General features: G+C 48.8%; 1 protein-coding gene across 1 annotated transcript in view; it reads right to left on the bottom strand.

Moving 5' to 3' along the window:
* Positions 1 to 20914, bottom strand: part of LOC142249440 (uncharacterized) — a 107090-nt gene extending 86176 nt beyond the window's left edge. The window contains exon 1 of the mRNA XM_075321096.1: positions 20899 to 20914. Within this exon, the coding sequence (XP_075177211.1) occupies positions 20899 to 20914 (16 nt within the window). The remainder of the gene's footprint in view (positions 1 to 20898) is intronic.

Raw genomic sequence — 20914 nt, 5'->3', positions numbered from 1 at the left:
TTTGTGGAGCGCTGTGTGTCTGTAGCGTTGTGTGTGTGTTGCGCGGTTTGTGTGTGTGTGGTGTGTTTTGGGGGGAGGTATGTTTTGTGCAATGTGTGTGTTGTGCGGTATGTGCGTATATTTGTGTGTGCCGCGGTGTTTGTGTGTTGGGTGTTGTGTGTGTGCAGCGTTGTCTGTGTGTGTGGGTGTCTGTGTAGGGCAGTTGTTTGTGGTTCCTAGTGTGTGTGTGTGTGTGTGGTGTGTTGTGCAGTGCGCGTGTGTGTGTGTGTGTGTGCATCAGCCTCTCTTCTCTCAGCCTACCTCTCCCAGCCTCCCTCCTCCCAGCCTCCCTCAGCATCAGCCTCCCTCTCCCAGCCTCCCCAGCATCAGCCTCCGCCAGCATCAGCCTCTCTCCTTCCAGCCTCCTCCAGCATCAGCCTCCCTCTCCCAGCCTTCCCCAGGATCAGCCTCTCTCCTCCCAGCCTCCGTCCTCCCAGCCTTCCCCAGCATCAGCTTTCCCCTCCCAGCCTCCCTCAGCATCAGCCTTCCCCAGCATCAGCCTCCCGTTCCCAGCCTTCCCCAGGATCAGCCTCTCTCCTCCCAGCCTCCTTCCTCCCAGCCTTCCCCAGCATCAGCTTTCCCCTCCCAGCCTCCCTCAGCATCAGCCTCCCTCAGCATCAGCCTCCCGTTCCCAGCCTTCCCCAGGATCAGCCTCTCTCCTCCCAGCCTCCTTCCTCCCAGCCTCCCTCAGCATCAGCCTTCCCCTCCCAGTCTCCCCCAGCATCAGCCTCCCCAAGCATCAGCCTCCACCAGCATTAGCCTCTCTCCTTCCAGCCTCCTCCAGCATCAGCCTCCCTCTCCCAGCCTTCCCCAGGATCAGCCTCTCTCCTCCCAGCCTCCGTCCTCCCAGCCTTCCCCAGCATCAGCTTTCCCCTCCCAGCCTCCCTCAGCATCAGCCTTCCCCAGCATCAGCCTCCCGTTCCCAGCCTTCCCCAGGATCAGCCTCTCTCCTCCCAGCCTCCGTCCTCCCAGCCTTCCCCAGCATCAGCTTTCCCCTCCCAGCCTCCCTCAGCATCAGCCTCCCTCAGCATCAGCCTCCCGTTCCCAGCCTTCCCCAGGATCAGCCTCTCTCCTCCCAGCCTCCTTCCTCCCAGCCTCCCTCAGCATCAGCCTTCCCCTCCCAGTCTCCCCCAGCATCAGCCTCCCCAAGCATCAGCCTCCACCAGCATTAGCCTCTCTCCTTCCAGCCTCCCCCAGCATCAGCCTCCCCAAGCATCAGCCTCCACCAGCATCAGCCTCCCTCGTCCCAGCCTCCCCCTCCCAGCCTCCCCCAGCATCAGCCTCTCTCCTCCCAGCCTTCCCCATGATCAGCCTCTCTGCTCCCAGCCTCCTCCAGCACGCCGTGCTCCTCTGCCGACACTCACACACCCGATCGCATCCACTCACACACACCCGATCGCATCCACTCACACACACCCGATCGCATCCACTCACACACACCCGATCGCATCCACTCACACAAACCCGATCGCATCCACTCACACACACAGACACTGATGATATCGCACATACGCGCTTATACTCACAACATCCGGGGATATCACATGCTTCTGGCCATGTGATCCTCCGGCAGGTCCTGGAAGATCACAACAGCACAGTATCGAGGCCGAGAAGCAAGCGATATCCCAGGATGTTGTGAGTATGTGGATGCGATGTGATGTGTGAGGTGTGTGTGAGTGTGATCTGATTTGTGTGTGTATGTGTGTGTGTGTGCTGTTATGTGTCTGTATTTTCCGCAGCTGCAGGACCTTGATGTGTGGATGCGATGTGATGTGTGTGTGAGGTGTGTGTGAGAGTGAGTGTGAGCCGGTGTACACTGGTAACTATGATACACATCGGGTAACTAAGGGACCTTAGTTACCCGATGTGTATAATGGTTACCAGCTTTCACGGCCTCCGTGAAGATCCCAGCATCGCAAGGTTATGTGTGGCGCTGCTGGGATCCTGACGGAGCCGGTGTAGAAGCAAGCGATATCCCAGCATGTTGTGATGTGTGAGGTGTGTGTGAGAGTGTGTGTGAGAGTGAGTGTGAGAGTGAGTGTGATCTGATGTGTGTGTGTACTCACCTGGGAATCGGGGCTCCGTGTCAGTTGGGCCAGAGCGAGCGTGGATTGCGTGAGGGGGGCGGGGCCTGCAGAGAGTCGGGGCGAGAGGCCAATCCGTGTGGGGGGGCGGGGCCATGGCGAGCCCAGCGGCCAATCAGCTTTGTGTCCCCGTAAGGACACAATTTCGGAGCATGACAGACAGACAGACAGACAGACAGACAGAATAAGGCAATTATATATATAGATTCCCGATGTAATAAGTCCACATATGTTCTTTATGGAGTTGTCCCATGTTCTGTGTAAGAATGCAACACTCCCCTATCTCCCGGTCACACTAGGTATGGGGAATTACCAAGCAAAAGGGAAGGGAAACCCTGTGTCTAGGGAAAGGGAAGATGGTGACCCCCCCCCCCCTGACCGATCCTACTGCTGGTCCCTGGAGTCCCTCACCACCCTAGATAGGTTCCACACCTACAGTATGTGCTGAGCCGGATACCTGACCCCCTAGGTATCCCTAATGCTGGTCCCTGGGGTCCCTCACCACCCTAGATAGGTTCTGCACCTATGCGCCGAGCTGGATATCTGACCCTAGGTATCCCTAGTGCTGGGCCCTAAATAGGGAGCGGATGGGATGAGCTCTTCATCAACCCCACTAAACACTATAGAAGACACAAGGAGGACACACGGGAAAGAAAGCATGAACTACTTATCATTAGATGAATCAGGTACTAATTCAGCAGAATTTTCAGTAATGATACTAAAGAGGAGTACAAGCCATCTGCTTGCAACCTCAGCTTTAATGAACTGAAAATATCACCATCACCAGTCCAGGGAAGGAAGGGGTATTTAAGCACCAAAAGAATACTGATGATCAGCAGCTGGGTAGAAGGTGAGCTCCTGCTGGGTCCAAAAGGGTGAGCGATGAATCCAGCAGGAAAGCTATCTATAATACTGACACAGCAGGAATAATAGAAAGTCAGGGAGCATTATGTGCAGCCAAATGCTGTGACCTTCTACGACCTTGTCGCGTGTGACACTTCCGACCATGCATTGCTGGGGATGGAGAAACTCCTGATGATTGACAGATTGAACCGGCGGCATGACTGTGCTGCAATTCTGATCTGCGCACTCTCTGATGATGCAAACATAGGCAGCTTTGCCTCCACAGCATTGGAGGTACAAGGAAAGAAGTCGGATACAGCAATCCAGAAAGCTACAAATCGGCGCTTACAAGCTCAATAGCAAAGAGTTTGTATGCACTGCACTCCTTGCTTAGCAGAACGTCCACCACTGATAGACTGATGAAGTGGCCAGTAATCTAGGCAATGAACAAAACTTTTAACAAGAGGTAATTTGCAATGTTGCTTGTTTTTACAAGTTTTTTTGAAATTTAATCCATTAATGAAAATGAGACAAAACTTTAAGAAATTAAATATTTAAAGTTTGTTGTTCTTTTATTTATTGTTTTTTGCAATTTTTTTAAGTAATTCCTACTATATAAGCATTGAATTTACCAACAATTCACCCCATTGGTTAGGATTGTGGAGTAATACAGCCTTTGCGGAGATGACAGCATTTCTAGAAATGGAGATTTTGAATGTTTAGGGGATGAGAAGTAAAGTAAACAAAATTTTAAACTCCTCAAATTGTCTGTAAAGTATATGACAACTAGCTGAGGTACAACTCCCAAAATTCTCTATGTTGCCAAAATGGTCTATTTAATCAATTTTGGGCGGGGGAGGCACTTGCAGAGTCAGTTGGATGAGTAAATGAATATGCAATGAATACTAGTTATTTCTAATTAACATATCCTAAGGTCACCTTAGGGAATGTAAGCTACAACCTGCCTGATAACATTGATCATCTCATGCAGAGGCATAATTGGCTAAAAGATAGGAAACAAAGAGTAGTCATAAATGGTATAGTTTCTGAATGGGCTATAGTCAGCAGTGGGGTGCCGCAGGGATCTGTGCTAGGACCGATTCTTTTTAATCTCTTTATTAATGACCTTGTGGATGGGATTGATAGTTGTCACGCTCCCACCGTCACGGCACAGCTCCTTTCCGACTGATCTAGTCTCACGGTATCACTCTGTACCCACTGATCCAGTCTCACCGTCCCGCTCGTGCTCCCCTGCGTCCTGCTCTCTTGTGTCTGACTCTGAGTGGTCTGACTTTGAGTTGTCTGATTCTGAGGCCCATGCATGTGTATAGGGTGGGGCCGCGTCCACTCACCTACTCTTATAGGCCCAGCACTCCTGAAGCAGGATATGACATGTTACAGGGACAGGGTATATAAGACTTCCCTTTCCATGTGGGCGGCGCCTAATCAACATGTTCCCAGAGCTAGAGTCCGTCCGCTGGTCCTGACTATTGGTTCTCCAGGAAGTGTCCCGGTGACCGTCTGCTGAGGATCCCGCCATCTTCCGTCAGCCTGCACCCGTCACCGATCCTCGACTCTACCTGGTACATCAGCCTGCACGTCTCGCTGGACCCGGACTCCGTCTGCTTTTCCTACCAGGCACCTGAACCCAGTTACAGTCATCCGTCCTGCCTACGGTTCCCTTTGGACTCTTGTAGTCTTCTATAGGACTTGGACTTCGTACCGCCCGTGTTTCGGCTACCGTGCATTTAGGCCATCTGGTGGGGTGTCCGGACAGTCCCTGTATAGGGGTTAGCTTCGGGTTGCCTCCCTGGGGGAGTCCGGTGCACAGCCTAGTGAATCCACATCCAGGACGTTACAATAGTAAAGTGTCAGTCTTTGCTGATGACACCAAACTATGTAGGATAATAAAAACTGACCTTGATAGTACAATATTACAAAAAGATCTGGATAAGATGTCAGAATGGGCAGATACTTGGCAAATGAAATTATATGTTGATAAATGTAAAGTAATGCACCTAGGACGGAGTAATCCTATAGCTGCGTATACCTTAAATGGAAGTAAACTCAGGACTACAGAACAGGAGAAGGACTTGAGTATTCTCATTACAAATAAGCTGAGCAGCAGCACTCAATGTCAGGCAGCAGCTGCTAAAGCAAACAAGATTTAGGGTGTATAAAAAGAGATTAGATCTCGTGATCCCAACGTGTTGTTACCCCTCTATAAATCACTTGTAAGGCCACATCTGGAATATGGGATCCAGTTTTGGGATCCACATTTTAAAAAAGACATTCAGACGTTAGAGTCAGTTCAAAGGCGGGCAACTAGACTACTACAAGGAATGGAGGCCGCCCATATGATGAGTAATGGAGGCCGCCCGTATGATGAGTAATGGAGGCCGCCCGTATGATGAGTAATGGAGGCCGCCCGTATGATGAGGAATGGAGGCCGCCCGTATGATGAGTAATGGAGGCCGCCCGTATGATGAGGAATGGAGGCCGCCCGTATGATGAGTAATGGAGGCCGCCTGTATGATGAGGATGGAGGCCGCCCGTATGATGAGTAATGGAGGCCGCCCGTATGATGAGAGGTTGACAAAGTTAGATATGTTTAGCTTAGAAAAAAGACGTCTCAGAGGAGATCTCATTTATATGTATAAATACATGTGTGGTCAATATAAAGGACTGGCACATGACTTATTCCTTCCAAAGACAATACTAAGGACCAGGGGGCACTCACTGCAAGTGGAAGAAAAGCGATTCCGGCAGCTAAATAGGAAAGGGTTTGTGATGGTGGGATATTGTGGGTTGTGTATAATTTTGTGTAGGTTCATATTCTAGGCGTGGTGCTCTGTCCATTCTGTGTATTCATTGTGTGTACATTGACCTGTTTGCGGGTTAATCACCCCCTGCCGGGCTTTTGTCCCTAAGTCTGGGGGAGGGGGCCTGGAATCCACCTAACCTCTCTGTTTACCTGGGGAATTATTCACGCTGGCTGAGAACTTCAAGAGATAAGCAGGAAGATTTATCCTCTGTGGGAGAAGCTGAGGCTCCCCAGAGAAACCTGGACATTTATCGCTTACTGGACTATATTCGTGTTTCTGGACTATTTTACCCTCTGTGTGATGGATTAGTTTATGGATTTTCTGATTTGTATGGAATAAATGTTCTTTGGATTGCTAACTCATCTCTTGCTCTGTTGATTGTGTGATATCGGAGAAGGACCCCGTGACAGGGTTCTTTACAGTTAGAGCAGTCAGATTGTGGAATGCCGGCCACAAGAGGTAGTAATGGTCGACACTAAAACAGCTTTATATCAGAGCTGGATGATTTCCTCAGTACACACAACATTGTTGGTTATAAATGACTTAATGACAAAATGTAATTGGTGGAGGTAGGTTGAACTTGATGGACCTGGATCTTTTTTCAACCTATGCAACTATGTCATTATTGCGTTTGCAGATATCATGATGACCACAACCGAGCACCGAGCTGTTGCTGCAAGGGGGCCCACTGACCCCAGACCGTAAGGGATATGGGTCTTAGGTGGCACATTCAGCTGAAGTGTATTGCGGGGAGGTATTCATGGGCAAGGTCTTCTGCTCCCCGGCATGCTACATAAAAGAGGGGGTTCTATCTCGGTGTGTGCATTTTCGATAAGGAGGTGGTACTCCAATGGTTTCACATGTCAGGACCAGATATTAATCAGTTCATCAATGGAGACCACCAATTCTTTAAAAATATAATTTTACCCAACAACAGTAATTGAAAAAGAGCTGTGTACATTAGATAGCGGGCACAAGTCTTCTTGTACGCTTCATTAGCAAAGAGCATCTTTAGACACACTGTTGACTTCCTCAATTTCACCTATTTCAGCCTCCACTAATCTCGCTTGTTTCACCAGAACCTAGTCTCGCACCACAGTATAGTCAGTGAAAGTCATTTTCTCATCCCGTAGTTCCACATCTTCTCCCTCTTTAACTTGCCAATATGGCCCGATCTAGCTTGCACTCACTACATGTCACATTCTGTTCCGTCCTGGCCCATTACCTCTGAGAGTTGTAAACTCCTCTGGGACGTGCTGCAAGGCATCTTATCTTTGGATCCATCTCAAGTTGGATACGTAGTACTAGAGTTGAGCGCGGTTCGCGGTTCGTGGTTCTCCAGTTCGCGGCTCGAGTGATTTTGGGGCTGTTCTAGATCGAACTAGAACTCGAGCTTTTTTGCTAAAGCTCGATAGTTCTAGATACATTCGAGAACGGTTCTAGCAGCAAAAAAAACAGCTAATTCCTAGCTGGCTTTCCCCTGTAATAGTCTAAGTCACTCTGTGACTCACACTATTATGACATTTCAGTGTATAGTGTGCGTGAACAGCGCATTCAGATCACTGCTGTATGTATAATGGCTTGTCTTCCTTCCCTAAGCGCGCGCGTGTAGTGGGGCGGGCCAGCATGTCAGCCAATCCCAGACACACACAGCTAAGTGGACTTTTAGCCAGAGAAGCAACGGCATGTGTGATAGGATGTCCATGTCACATGTCCCTGCATTATAAAACCGGACATTTTCCTCCAGCACGCCATTATCTGCCTTCTGCGTCCTTGGTGTCAGACATCACTGGCGCAGCTCCTATCGCCGATACTGCTGTATACGCTCCATACACAGCGCTGGACAGCATAGGGATAGCACTTTCTATCAGTCCTTTTAAGGGCTCGTACCGGCAGGGTCAGAGCCATAGGTGACAGATCCTGAAAACAGACACAGCGTCTGTGTAGCTAAGGTCAGGGATTTCCTCGCTGCATTTCCCCATTAGGAGGGATAGAAAGGCAGGCTTCCATTACTCTACCCAGACCCACAACCCTGGCACTGTACCCTCCTGTCCTCTGCACACTCCAACTCATTATAACTAAGCCATTATACTAGCAAACACTCAGTGTACCTAGTGGCATCCTAAACGTGGCTATTGGACTTCTGTATTGTCCCACAAGTGCAAAGATATTTGCAGCACCTCTGCCTGCATTGCACACTCCAACTCATTATAACTAAGCCATTATACTAGCAAACACTGAGTGAACTTAGTGGCATCCTAAACGTGGCTATTGGACTTCTGTATGGTCCCACTAGTGCAAAGATATTTGCAGCACCTCTGCCTGCATTGCACACTCAAACTGATTGTTACTAAGCCATTATACTAGCAAACACTGAGTGAACTTAGTGGCATCCTAAGCGTGGCTATTGGACTTCTGTATTGTCCCACTAGTGCAAAGATATTTGCAGCACCTCTGCCTGCATTGCACACTCAAACTCATTGTTACTAAGCCATTATACTAGCAAACTATGCTGCCAGTTTAAGGGCCGTAGTTGCATTGTCAGGGATAATTATTGTTGTTTATTCTGCTGTTAATAAAGCTAGACCACCGCTGCAATCTACACCACCTCTCAATTTTTACTACCACATTTTAAGTGCACAATCTTGTTGCAATTAACATGAGTGGCAAAATGACAGATACTGGTGGAAAGGGGAAGAGGCGTGTTGGAAAAGGAAAAAAAGGGTTTGTCCGTGGGGAAGGTGGCAAAGCTCCATTAACATCTGCTGAAGATAGACCATCTACCAGCAAAAGTAAGATGTCTACTACTTACCGTGGACAATCCGATGTGCTCCCTTTTTTACGGACACGAACAACAGGAACAAAGGTAGATGATGGCCAAAAAAGGAAAATGCTTGAATGGATCTCAAGTGGTCCAACAAGTGCCCTTTCAGCCACCTCAACTACCGCATCCAAAAAACACCAGTCCTCTGAGTTGTCATCCCAATCAAACTTGCTTTCTCCCAGCTCTGAAGTCTCCATCCGCCCTGCACAGTATGGTGGAACTGAGATGGCTGAGTCTGCAGAGCTGTTCAGTCACACTATAGCCTGGGAATCAGAGGTCTGCTCCCAAGCTACAGTGAGTACAGACCAGGAAATGGTCTGCAGTGATGACCTTTGTGACTCTGATTCAGGCCGTGAGGACCAAGTTTCTGAGCATAATGTTGACCCTTTGTCACAAACTGTAACACCTGTGGTTATAGACAATGAGGAACATACTGATGACGATGAGACGCAGATACCAGATTGGGATGACAACTTAAATATTCGGTCAGGGCAAGAAGAGGCTCAGTCTGAGGGTGAGGGGAGTGCAAACACAACAATTGATGAGGAAGTTCTAGATCCCACCTACTGTCAACCCACAGTCAGGCACTCGAGGAGGTCAACAGAGGCGGTGGAGGAAGATGCAACCGACAACGAAGTTACCTTGCGCCTTCCTGGACAGAGTCGGAGCACTGGTAGCATGTCTACAACTGCATCATCAGCCACCACTCTGCCTCTGAGCACTAGTCGGGGTGGATCAGCAGGTCGCATGCCCTCTAAGCCTTGCCTAGTCTGGTCCTTTTTTGACATAGAAAAAGATCGCCCAAATTATGTGATGTGTAAAATTTGTCGTGATTCTGTTAGTAGAGGTCAAAACCTCAGCAGTTTGACAACTTCTTCCATGAATCGTCACATGAATAAATATCATAGGTCCCAGTGGGAAGCTCACCGTGCTGCAATGCGGCCTAGCAGAGCGAACCATCCACGGCCTGCCCCTTCCAGTGCATCCGCGCGCTCTTCATCTTCTAGGACTGTGGGGACAGCTGTCACACCTGGTTTTCCACGCACAACTTCCACCACTGTAACCGCAACAGGCAGTTTGCTTGGTAGGTCGTCAGTTGGTTTGGAAGGGGAAACAAGTGCGTGTGTACAGCTCTCTCAGACATCGATAGCACCAACGTTGGATGAAGGCAACATCATGTCTCCGACTGCACTTTCCTCACAAACCTGCATTTTTCCAGGGACACCCTACTCAACACCGTCTACACACAGCAGCCAGATCTCTGTCCCTCAGATGTGGACAAATAAAAGGCCATTTCCTGCGACCCATGACAAAGCTAAGAGGTTGACTTTATCCCTCTGTAAGCTCTTGGCTACCGAAATGCTGCCTTTCCGCCTGGTGGACACACAGGATTTTAGAGACCTTATGTCTGTCGCTGTGCCCCAGTACCAGATGCCCAGTCGCCACTACTTCTCTAAGAAAGGTGGGCCCGCGCTACACCAGCATGTCGTACACAACATCACCGCTTCCTTGAGAAACTCTGTGTCAACGGGTGCATTTCACCACTGATACTTGGACCAGTAAGCATGGACAGGGACGTTACATGTCGCTGACTGGGCACTGGGTAACTATGGTGATAGATGGTGAAGGGTCTGCTGCACAAGTCTTGCCATCCCCACGACTTGTGTGTGAATCCTCTGTCTGTCCAAGTTCCGCCACTGCTTCTGCCTCCTCCACCTCATCTGTATCCTCCACCTCCGCCCCAAGCCTGCCTGGTCAGGCCACCAGCGTTCTCACTGCGCAGAAGGAATCACGCACCCCTCATTACTATGCTGGCAGCAGAGCGCAACGGCATCAGGCGGTCTTTAGCTTGACATGTCTTGGGAATAAGAGTCACACAGCTGAGGAGTTGTGGTCAGCTCTGCGGTCCGAGTTTAATAAATGGTTGTCTCCACTCAACCTGCAGCCTGGTAAGGCCGTGTGCGACAATGCTGCAAACCTGGGTGCGGCCCTTCGCCTGGGCAAGGTGACACACGTACCTTGTATGGCTCACGTGTTGAACCTTGTTGTCCAGCAATTTTTAACACACTATCCCAGCCTAGATGGCCTTCTGAACAGGGCACGAAAACTGTCTGCTCACTTCCGCCGTTCAAGCGCCGCAGCTGAGCGACTTGCATCGCTCCAGAAGTCTTTCGGCCTGCCGGTTCATCACCTGAAATGCGATGTGCCGACACGCTGGAATTCAACTCTCCACATGTTACAGCGACTGTGGCAGCACCGCCGAGCCCTGGTGCAATACGTCATGATGTATAGCCTGGGCCAACGAGATGCAGAGGTGGGTCAGATCACCCTGATGGAGTGGTCTCAGATCAAGGACCTATGCACCCTTCTGCACAGTTTCGACATGGCGACGAATATGTTTAGCGCTGACAATGCCATTATCAGCATGACAATTCCAGTAATTTACATGCTGGAGCACACGCTAAACACTATTCGGAGTCAGGGGGTGGGACAACAGGAAGGTGAGGAACTACAGGAGGATTCATATGCGTAAGACATAACAACATCTCCAAGGTCCAGACGTTCATCATCACCAACGCGGCAGGCATGGGACCATGGGGGACAGGGATCAACAAGGGCGCATGGTAGCAGGCGAAATGTTGAGGAAGGTGCAGGAGAACATGAAGAAATGGAGGACGAACTGTCCATGGACATGGAAGACTCAGCGGATGAGGGAGACCTTGGTCAAATTTCAGTTGAAAGAGGTTGGGGTCAGATGTCAGAGGAAGAAAGAACGGGTAGCACCTCTATACCACAAACACAGCGTGGACTTGGTCCGCATGGCTGCGCAAGACACATGAGCGCCTTCTTGCTGCACTACCTCCAACATGACCCTCGTATTGTCAAAATTAGAAGTGATGATGACTACTGGCTTGCCACACTATTAGATCCCCGGTACAAGTCCAAATTTTGTGACATAATTCCAGCCATAGAAAGGGACGCACGTATGCAGGAGTATCAGCAGAAGCTGTTACTCGATCTTAGCTCGGCTTTTCCACCAAACAACCGTGCAGGTGCAGGGAGTGAATCTCCCAGTTGTAACTTGACAAACATGGGACGGTATCGTCATCTTCAACAGTCTACCCGTACCAGTAGGACTGTATCTGGTGCTGGTAACAGCAATTTTATGGAATCTTTTCATAATTTTTTTAGACCCTCCTTTGCAAGGTCACCAGAGACAACAAGTCTGACACATAGTCAACGGCTGGAGAGGATGATACAGGAGTATCTCCAAATGAACATCGATGCCATGACTTTGCAAATGGAGCCTTGCTCATTTTGGGCTTCAAATCTAGAAAAATGGCCAGAGCTCTCCAGTTACGCCTTGGAGATTTTGTCGTATCCAGCTGCCAGCATTGTCTCTGAACGTGTCTTCAGTGCTGCTGGGTGTGTGCTGACAGATAAGCGCACGCGTCTGTCCAGTGACAATGTGGACAGACTGACGTTCATCAAAATGAACAAGTCATGGATCCACAAGGAATTTACTACCCCTGTGTCATCCTGGGGAGAGTAAATGCTTGTGGATTTGGAATGTGCTTGATGCAAATCAAAACATCCTGTTTGCAACTAGGGCACAAGTGCTGCCACTCATGGGGTGTCTGTGTGGCCCAATTTTTTGAAAAAAGGGAGACTCCGCTTGGAGTAACCCTTGCTTACATTGTTTTTAAAAGGAGCCAAGATGAACAAGTCATGGTTCAGCAAAGACTTTGCTACCTACCCCGGTGTCATCCTGGGGACGGTTAAGAATGGCGTATTTTTGAATGTGCTTGATGCCAATCTAGCTGTGAAGTGTACAACTAGGGCATAAGTGCTGCCACTGAATGGGTGGGTGTGTGTGGGGCACAATTTTTGGAAAAAAAAGGGAGACTCCGCTTGGAGTCACCTTGCGGTGTTTTACATGATTTTAGAAGGGCGTGCCATGCCTATATCTGTGTCTCCTCCTCTTTTTCCTCGTAACGCTGTTTTGTTTTCGCATGAGAATTTGTTCTTGTCACTTTCCCATGTGTTTGTGTTGTGTTGTGAGTTGTTTGTCACCTTTTGGACACCTTTGAGGATGTTTTCTAGGTGTTTTTATGTGTTTGTGAATGCCTGCCATTGTTTCCTATGCGGTTCGAGTTCGGTTCGTCGAACGTTCGACGAACCGAACTCGAACGGGACCTCCGTTCGGCGAACCGACCTCGAGCTGAACCGCGACCGGTTCGCTCATCTCTACTTAGTACTGCAGTCAGCCCTCTTAACCGGGTTCAAAAGATAACTTACTCTAGATCTCAATATTCATGTCCTTGGTCTCCTTTTGCTCTAGGGACACCCACATCATGCAGCTTGCCATGGATCCATGTCTACCACACGTTGGGCCCTATCTGAACTTCTGTAAGGAAACTGTCCTATGTCCCTTCAGTAGAGGCCCCACTATGGGCTGGTCATTGGTGTCTTCAAGGGGAAACAGGGCAAAATGTCCATTTACTCACATTTCCCACCTTTTTAATGAGGGTCACTCTTAACCATGCAGAAAAACTCAGACACAACACACAACATAGCAAACTTAATCAACACGTCTTCTGTCTTTTCTTCTCCGGATTGATGCCAACCCATTCCTACTCGGTTAGGACTCCTGAGCCACAACCAATAAAGTCTATTGATTTTAATCTGGCAACAGTCTATCTTGTTGATTTGTCCATTACACCAGTTATTTATAACCTATTTGACCAAGTTTCCTAAGGGTACAGTCCATATCTCATATCACAAGCACCATGAGCAACCATAGAATCATAGATTGCTAGAGTTGGAAGGGACCTCAGGGGCCATCGGGTCCAACCCCCTGTGAGTACAGGCTTTCCTAAATTATCCCATATATGTTTATCCAGTTTCCGCTTGAAGATTTCCATTCATGGAGAGCTCACCACCTCCCATGGTAGTATGTTCCACTCTCTGACTGCCCTCACTACCTCCCTTGGTCATCTGTTCCACTCCCTGACTGCCCTCACTGTCAGAAAGTTTTTCCTAATGTCTAATCTGAATCTCCTTCCTTTAAATTTCATCCTATTGCTTCTTGTACTTCCTTGTACTAATGAGAATAGGATAGTTCCCGCTGCACTGGGACTACCTATCAGATATTTGTAGACCGCTATTAAGTCTCCTCTCAGCCTTCTCTTTTTCAAACTAAACCTCCCTAGTTCTTTTAGCAGTTCTTCATATGACATGGTTTGCAGACCTTCTACCATCTTGGTTGCTCTTCTCTGGACTTTGTAATGCTGCCACCAGGGGGAGCCAGAGCTCTGCAGCAGACGACACTACACAGAGCAATGAGAACCAGGAAGGAAATGCACAGCGTCCTCATGCACTGCCTAATCAGCACAGCTGAGAGGCAGAACTGCAGGGTATGTGAGTAATAGTCAGACAGGCTGGGTCAAACACCGTACGGGCAGAAGCAGGACCGGAGGAGCAAGCAGAAGCGAAGTCAAAGTCAGGCTAAGGTCAGTACCGGAGGAAGCAACCAAGTGGGGAATAGGAGGGTGGACACAGGAAAGGAGGGATGACCAGGGGACAGAACACAGACAAGGGCACGGGGGCACAGGAACAGACAGATCAGGATATCACTCACAGGACCAGCAATCACAGGCAAAGCAGAACTAAGCTTATAGCCGGCGCTGGTTCACTGGAAGTGTCAGCTTTTAAGGCATCCAGGGGCCAGAAGTGAGGCCCGAGAGAAGGCTCCGCCCCCTAGCCATGTGGATAGGGAGGTGAATCATGACAACTTGCTCCAAAATATCGATGTCTTTCTTGAATTGGGGCACCCAGAACTGTACACAGTATTCCAGTTGGGGTCTGACCATGTCCAGTTCTTTGTCCCAGTGCAGTGCTCAGCTGTCCCTACCCAAGGCCTTGGAAAAAATTACAAATGAAAAATTTCAGTATTGTTATGTTTTATTATCTTTTAGTAATTTTATAGGAAGAAAAAAACTTTTATTCTCTCTCTAGAATACAGGACATAGAAATCCACTGCTGTGTACAATGTATCTATATGTACCATCATAATCTGCCTGTGGCTTCAGAGGCTGCAATGCAGCTTCAGGTATACTAAATTCTCTCTCTGAAATAACTAGACTGTGGATCAAATCTTTAGCTCCTGCTGACATTTTTGAAGGTTGTTGGTTTGAGTACCTTTTAGTAATTATTTTCTCATAGTTTTATAGGGAAAAAAAATCTGAGTTTTTCTTCACCTCTAGAATGCAGAGGCATAGAGATACATTGGTGTGTAGAGATGTGTCTCTATGTACCTGTATAATATGCTTCTGGGTTCACAGCCTGCACTACAGGTGAAGATTACCAAATCCTCCTATAGCTCTCAGTTTGGGCAGTGGCTCAGTGGAAGTGTTGCTGCCTGCTAACAAGAAGTTCATTGAGAAAAATATTTTTATTTCTGCCCTGCAAAGATGCCGACCCTGCCACTCGAGAAGGAGGAGCTATGGAGCAGCAAGGAGAAGTGAGAGGTCGGGACAAACGTACCCAGCTGCTGGGAAATTTGGAGGCTGTGAACCAGTACGAGAGTTTACAGCCTCCAGGTGTCCCAACAGCTGGAAACTCCAAGAAACTTTAAGGCTCCCTTAAAGACTTCTTTAAGGTTACCAGGCCTCACAGCTGCCAGAAGACCCAGCAGCAAAGAGCTCCGGTAACCAGCCACTGGGTCTCGTGGCAGCAGTCACTCCAATTACCTTAAGGGAGTCTTTAAGGTTCCTGGAGTTCCCAGCTGCTGAGACATCTGGAAGCTATGATCTCTTAGGTTACCGGAGCTGACAGCCACCGGGTCTTGGGGCATCTGTCAACCCGGTAACTTTAAAGGAGACTTTATTGTTCCTTGAGTTCCTAGCTGCTGAGACATCTGGATGCTGTGGACTCTTACCAGAGTTCATATTCTCCAAGTGTCCTACCACCTGTGAACTCCAGGAATCTTAATGGCCCCCTTAAAAGCTTCTTTAAGGTTTGCGGGCCTCACAGCTACCGGACTGTCAGACTGATGTGCTGCCGTTTCCCGTAATCCAAAGTTTAGCAATTCAGCAGTTACGTCACCGGAGTTCACAGCTGTGTTGCCACAGTACTAAGTGTGACCAGTAATAAACCTGTTGTCGGATTGCCGAACACGGCAGCACAGCAGTCCGGCAGTCAAGTCACCGAAGTTCACACTTGGAGCCTCTCTCAACGCTCTTATTGAACTTCATTGAACCCACTGCCAGATTGCCGAATTGCTGGATTGCTGGACACAGTCATACAGCAATCAGGCACCGGGTTCAATTGAGTTCACTGAGGGCAGTGGAGTGTAAGCTCCGGTGACCTGACTGCCGGACTGCTGTGCCACCGTGTCCAACAATTTGTCAGCGGGTTAACCGGTGGCTTCATTTGGTACCATGGGAACTCTGCTTTGAGCTCTGGTGACCTAACCAACATCACCACTTCTCACAGCTGGGTCCCCCACTGTTCTCAGTGTGTCCCAGAAGCTGCAGTGATCATTCACGTTTTCCATCACTACAGCTTCTGGATGTAGCAGAGCCAGGATCGCTGTGGGACATCATGTGGATTACATTGGGCATACAGATCTATTTTGGGGGTTAATAAATTGGTAGAAGATGGTGTGTTGCTTTTTTTATTATTTAAAAGAAAGGATTTTGCGTGTTTTTGTTTTTTCTCTTTTTACTTACTGGGTTGGTAATGGGGGGTCTCATAGACACCTCTCCATTACTAACCCAGGACTTGATGGTAGCTGTAATTTTTGACAAATCACAGTTGACATCAACCCCATATATAATCCCAATTGCCACTGCACCAGGGCAATTGGGATGAGCAGGGTAAAGCACCACAATTTTTGTATCTAATGGATGCACCAATTGTGGGGATGGCTGTGAGGTGCTCTTTTTAGACTGGGGGGGCCAATAACCATTGATCTTCCCAGCCTGAGAATACCAGTCACCAGCTGTCTCCTTTACCTTCACTGGTTATCACAAATAGGTGGGGTACCGCTCGTCATTTTTTTTCTTCACTGCACCTGCTAATCACAGTAATGCCAGTAGCAAAGATGGCAACAGCATTACTGTCATTGGCTGAAACACGTGGGGTCGGGACTAGAGATGAGCCACCACCCTAGTGTTCGAGTTCGGTTCGTCGAACGGCGGCTGTGTTCGTCGAACGGTCGACGAACGTTCGTCGAACACTTTTGAACACCTTCGAACACCATTGAAAACAATGGCAGGCAAACACAAACACATACAAACATGCACAAACACGAATGCAGACACACATATTATGCTCACCTTACCTTCCGTTCCATTGCCGACCTCCTGCGACTTGCAGTTTGCCGATACAAGATGTGTATTAGGTAACCATGTGACCGATGCCCCAGAGCTTCCGCTCCCAGCTCGCTGACAACAAAGGCAGGAGCCGCTTGCCTCTGATTGGCAAGCACACTGCCTTTCAGCAGCGTCTGAGAGGAAGTTCCTCCCTCGTTGCGATGGTTATCCGATACACGTAGTTCGCCGCTACAGGATTTGTATCGGGTAACCATCGCGACCGATGCCGGAACTTCCGCTGCCAGAGCGCTGACGTCAAAGGCAGGAGCCGCTTGCCTCTGATTGGCCAGCGCGCTGACACTGACACTGAGTAGTGTCTGACAGAGGAGTTCCTCCCTTGTCGCGATGGTTACCCATAGTGGCGAACTACGTGTATCGAGTAACCATCGCGATGAGGGAGGAACTTCCTCTGTCAGACGCTACTCAAAGGCAGCGCGCTGGCCAATCAGAGGCAAGCGGCTCCTGCCTTTGATGTCAGTGCGCTGGCACCGGAAGCTCCGGGACATCGGTCGCATGGTTACCCGATACACATCCTGGCCGGCGATGGAACGGAAGGTAAGGTAAGTGTGGCGCCCTGGACAAGCCAGGGGCCACAGAGAACAACACCCACACACCCCACACTCCCGGTCAGGCACACCGAAGTCAGACAAAAACCCTTGTTGCCTTCCTCCAGGGGCTGATGTTCACACCAGGGGGTAGGCCAGGCGGTTGGCCCCACCCACCAAGGAGTTCACAGTCCTGGAGGAGGGAAAAGTAAGTCAGAACAGTTTTAGAGTGGAAAGTGAGCGTAGGTGAAGTGGCAGTAGAGCAGACTGAAGTTGGTCTGGGTGTGTGGCCCGGACGGATCAGCAAGGTTGGCAGACGGTGGTGACCGTCTGCAGGAGTGACCGATCGGAGTTTACCGCAAGGACCGTGGACGGGCAGTGGCCCGGCAGTACCGGACCGGTACACAAAGAGAAGTCAGCACCATCTGGCAGGGGCTTACGGACCCCAGCAAGGCTAGGAGTCGCCGTGAATTTGTCAAATCCATTAGCGGAAGGAACCTCCTGGGCTTTCCCAGCAGCCAAGTCCCGTCAGAAGGCAACTGTCCAACCGTGAGAGGGAAACACAGCCACCGCCAAGGCTACCGTTCCCAGGGCCAGAGCCTGCGGGCAAAAGGTGCTCCTCCGGCCCACATCCAAGCTGGGGAGCGGGTTACCGGTGGGAACCCATTGGAACCAAACACTACACAGGTGCAGGGAAAGGCAGTCACCATCAACCTGCCGGGAGCAGAAACCACCGCAGCCATCTGTGGGACCTGTCCATCCAGCCATGTGTTTTACCGAGAACTGTGTCTTCATCATTGGCTGAGTGAGTACCACCGTGCCGTGTGGCACAGCGCTGCCCCTGCGACCCTGCACCTCACCAGGCCCCACAACCCACCTGCCATTCATCCCTACCCCATCACCGGGCCCCGGGACAACCAACCCCCTACCCACGGAGGGGAGAACTAACATCCAAGCTGCTCCCTGTCATCGCTCCCGGGATCCCCATCCAGAGGACCGGTGGTGTCACCAAAATCACCACAACCGTGGGTGGCGTCACGGACTATATAACCAAATCCCCACCATCCAATCCCTACCCCCTTTTCACTCACGGGCGAGGAGCGCCGCTCGAGTCCCCGGGATCCGGCCCACCGCTCGAGCCACCACCGAGCAGCAGCAGCAGCAGCCGGACCCGAGCAGTGGGAGAGCGCAGCGTCCCCTCCTCCGCCCGCGACATAAGCATAATATGTGTGTGCGTGTATGTTTGTGTGTCTTTGTGTATGTTTGTACGTGTTTGTACGTGTTTGTGCGTGTTTGTGCGTGTTTGTGCATGTGTGGAATGGCTCAATAGGGGACCAGGATGGAACATTTAACTAGTTGTGGAAGGAATTGTCAGCATTGTAATGATTTCCTATGGGAAATTTTGCTTTGCTGAACGAGTAACTTGGTTAACAAGCACAGTCCCAGAACGGATTGTTCTCGATAACCAAGGTTCCACTGTATTAACATTGAATGACAGTATTACCGTGAAAAGCCAGTTACGCTTTCGGTGATCGAACCGTTATCGAACATAACCTCGAACTGTCGAACTTGAAGCTAATTGTTCGCGTTCGGCGAACGGCTCGAACATCGCCTAAAACAGGTCGAAGTTGAGATTGGCGAACAGTTCGATTCGAACACCGCTCATCTCTAGGCGGGACTCGAAAGTCACAAATACCAAAATATTTGTGCAAGTAACGAATAGTGCCGAATATATTCTCTCCTCGCTATATCTAATATATAAAGCTGAATGTGTGTATGTATGTGTGTGTGTGTGCGTGTGTGTGTATATTTCCGGGATTGGCATCTGCACCGTCGCAGCTACAGCCACAAAATTTTGCACACTCACACTTCTGGACCCCGAGAGCGTCATAGGCTATGTTTTGAGGGGAAATTTTAACCCCGCGCTTTACAGTTATTTACCAAAAAACCTGCCTCCATTAAAGCGAATGCAGTGCAGCCACAACTTCAGAAGAATGCACAGCCACGCCCTTATATGGAATGTTGGCGTGTCACAATTTTGCCAGGGAAAGAGAGAGACACAGACAGGGAAAGAGGCAGACACAGACAGGGTAAGAAACAGACATAGACAGGGTAAGAGACAGACACAAAGAGACAGACAAAGAGACAGACTGACAGGGAAAGAGACAGACATGGAAAGAGAGGGAAAGAGAGAGACAGGTTAAGAGACAGACATAGACAGGTAAAGAGACAGACACAGACAAAGAGACAGAGACAGACACAGGGAAACAGACAGACAGGGAAAGAGAGGGAAAGAGACAGACTGGGTAAGAGACAGACAGAGACAGACACAGGGAAAGAGACAGACAGGGAAAGAGAGGGAAAGAGACAGACAGGGAAAGAGACAGACAGGGAAAGAGACAGACAGGGAAAGAGACAGACAGGGAAAGAGACAGACAGGGAAAGAAACAGAGATAGACAGACAGGGAAAGAGACAGACAGACAGGGAAAGAGATAGACAGACAGGGAAAGAGATAGACAGACAGGGAAAGAGATAGGCAGACAGGGAAAGAGATAGGCAGACAGGGAAAGAGATAGGCAGACAGGGAAAGAGATTGAGATAGACGGAGAAAGAGACAGTCAGAGACACACAGGGAAAGAGACAGACAGACAAAGAGATAGAGAGAGAGACAGAGAGATATATACAGAGGGGGAGACAGACATTATAGTTACATTTCTATCTATTTGTTTTGTGGTTTTTGTGTGCAGAATACATTTTTGTTAATACATTCTATTTTGTTAACAGCAGTTATTAACCCGGGCAAAGCTGGGTAGTACAGCTAGTATCAAATAAAATCCTGATAAAATACATTTAATTTGTGGGTGTAATAATGTGAAAAAGTTCATGGAGTGTGAATACTTTCTCAAGGCATTGAAACCACTATAGTCATTGATGCTGCTCCTTTGTTAGATATTATGGCATGCTTGCATAATAAAATAAATTGTAATTTCTTAAAATAAAAGTACCGTACATGTGGTGTTGTAACAAAATAAATCATGAAAAGAATCTAAAGTAAACTGAGTATTACTAAAAGTATTTTGAAAAAAAAATCTAAATATCAATAACGTTTAAAGTACTTAAAAATAAAATATGGAAGAATTTTTACGAATTGCAAATCTACTGTACATACCAATTCATAATGCTGCATCCTGGAAGATATTTCCTAATTTATATCACTTTACATTGTTAGAATGACTGAAGGAAAATTCTTTTAATATTAAAATATTTGATTAAATTGACGCTTTTCAGATTGGTAAATGCCCCGAGATCTGGATGCAGTTTGCAGATTGGCATAGAGGTAGAGATTAGAGGACACGTACCTTGGAAGCTTTCCAT

This window comes from Anomaloglossus baeobatrachus, chromosome 8 (genome assembly GCF_048569485.1).
Source record: "Anomaloglossus baeobatrachus isolate aAnoBae1 chromosome 8, aAnoBae1.hap1, whole genome shotgun sequence".
In the NCBI taxonomy this organism is placed as follows: Eukaryota; Metazoa; Chordata; class Amphibia; order Anura; family Aromobatidae; genus Anomaloglossus; species Anomaloglossus baeobatrachus.
This window is presented reverse-complemented; position numbering and strand designations above follow the sequence as displayed.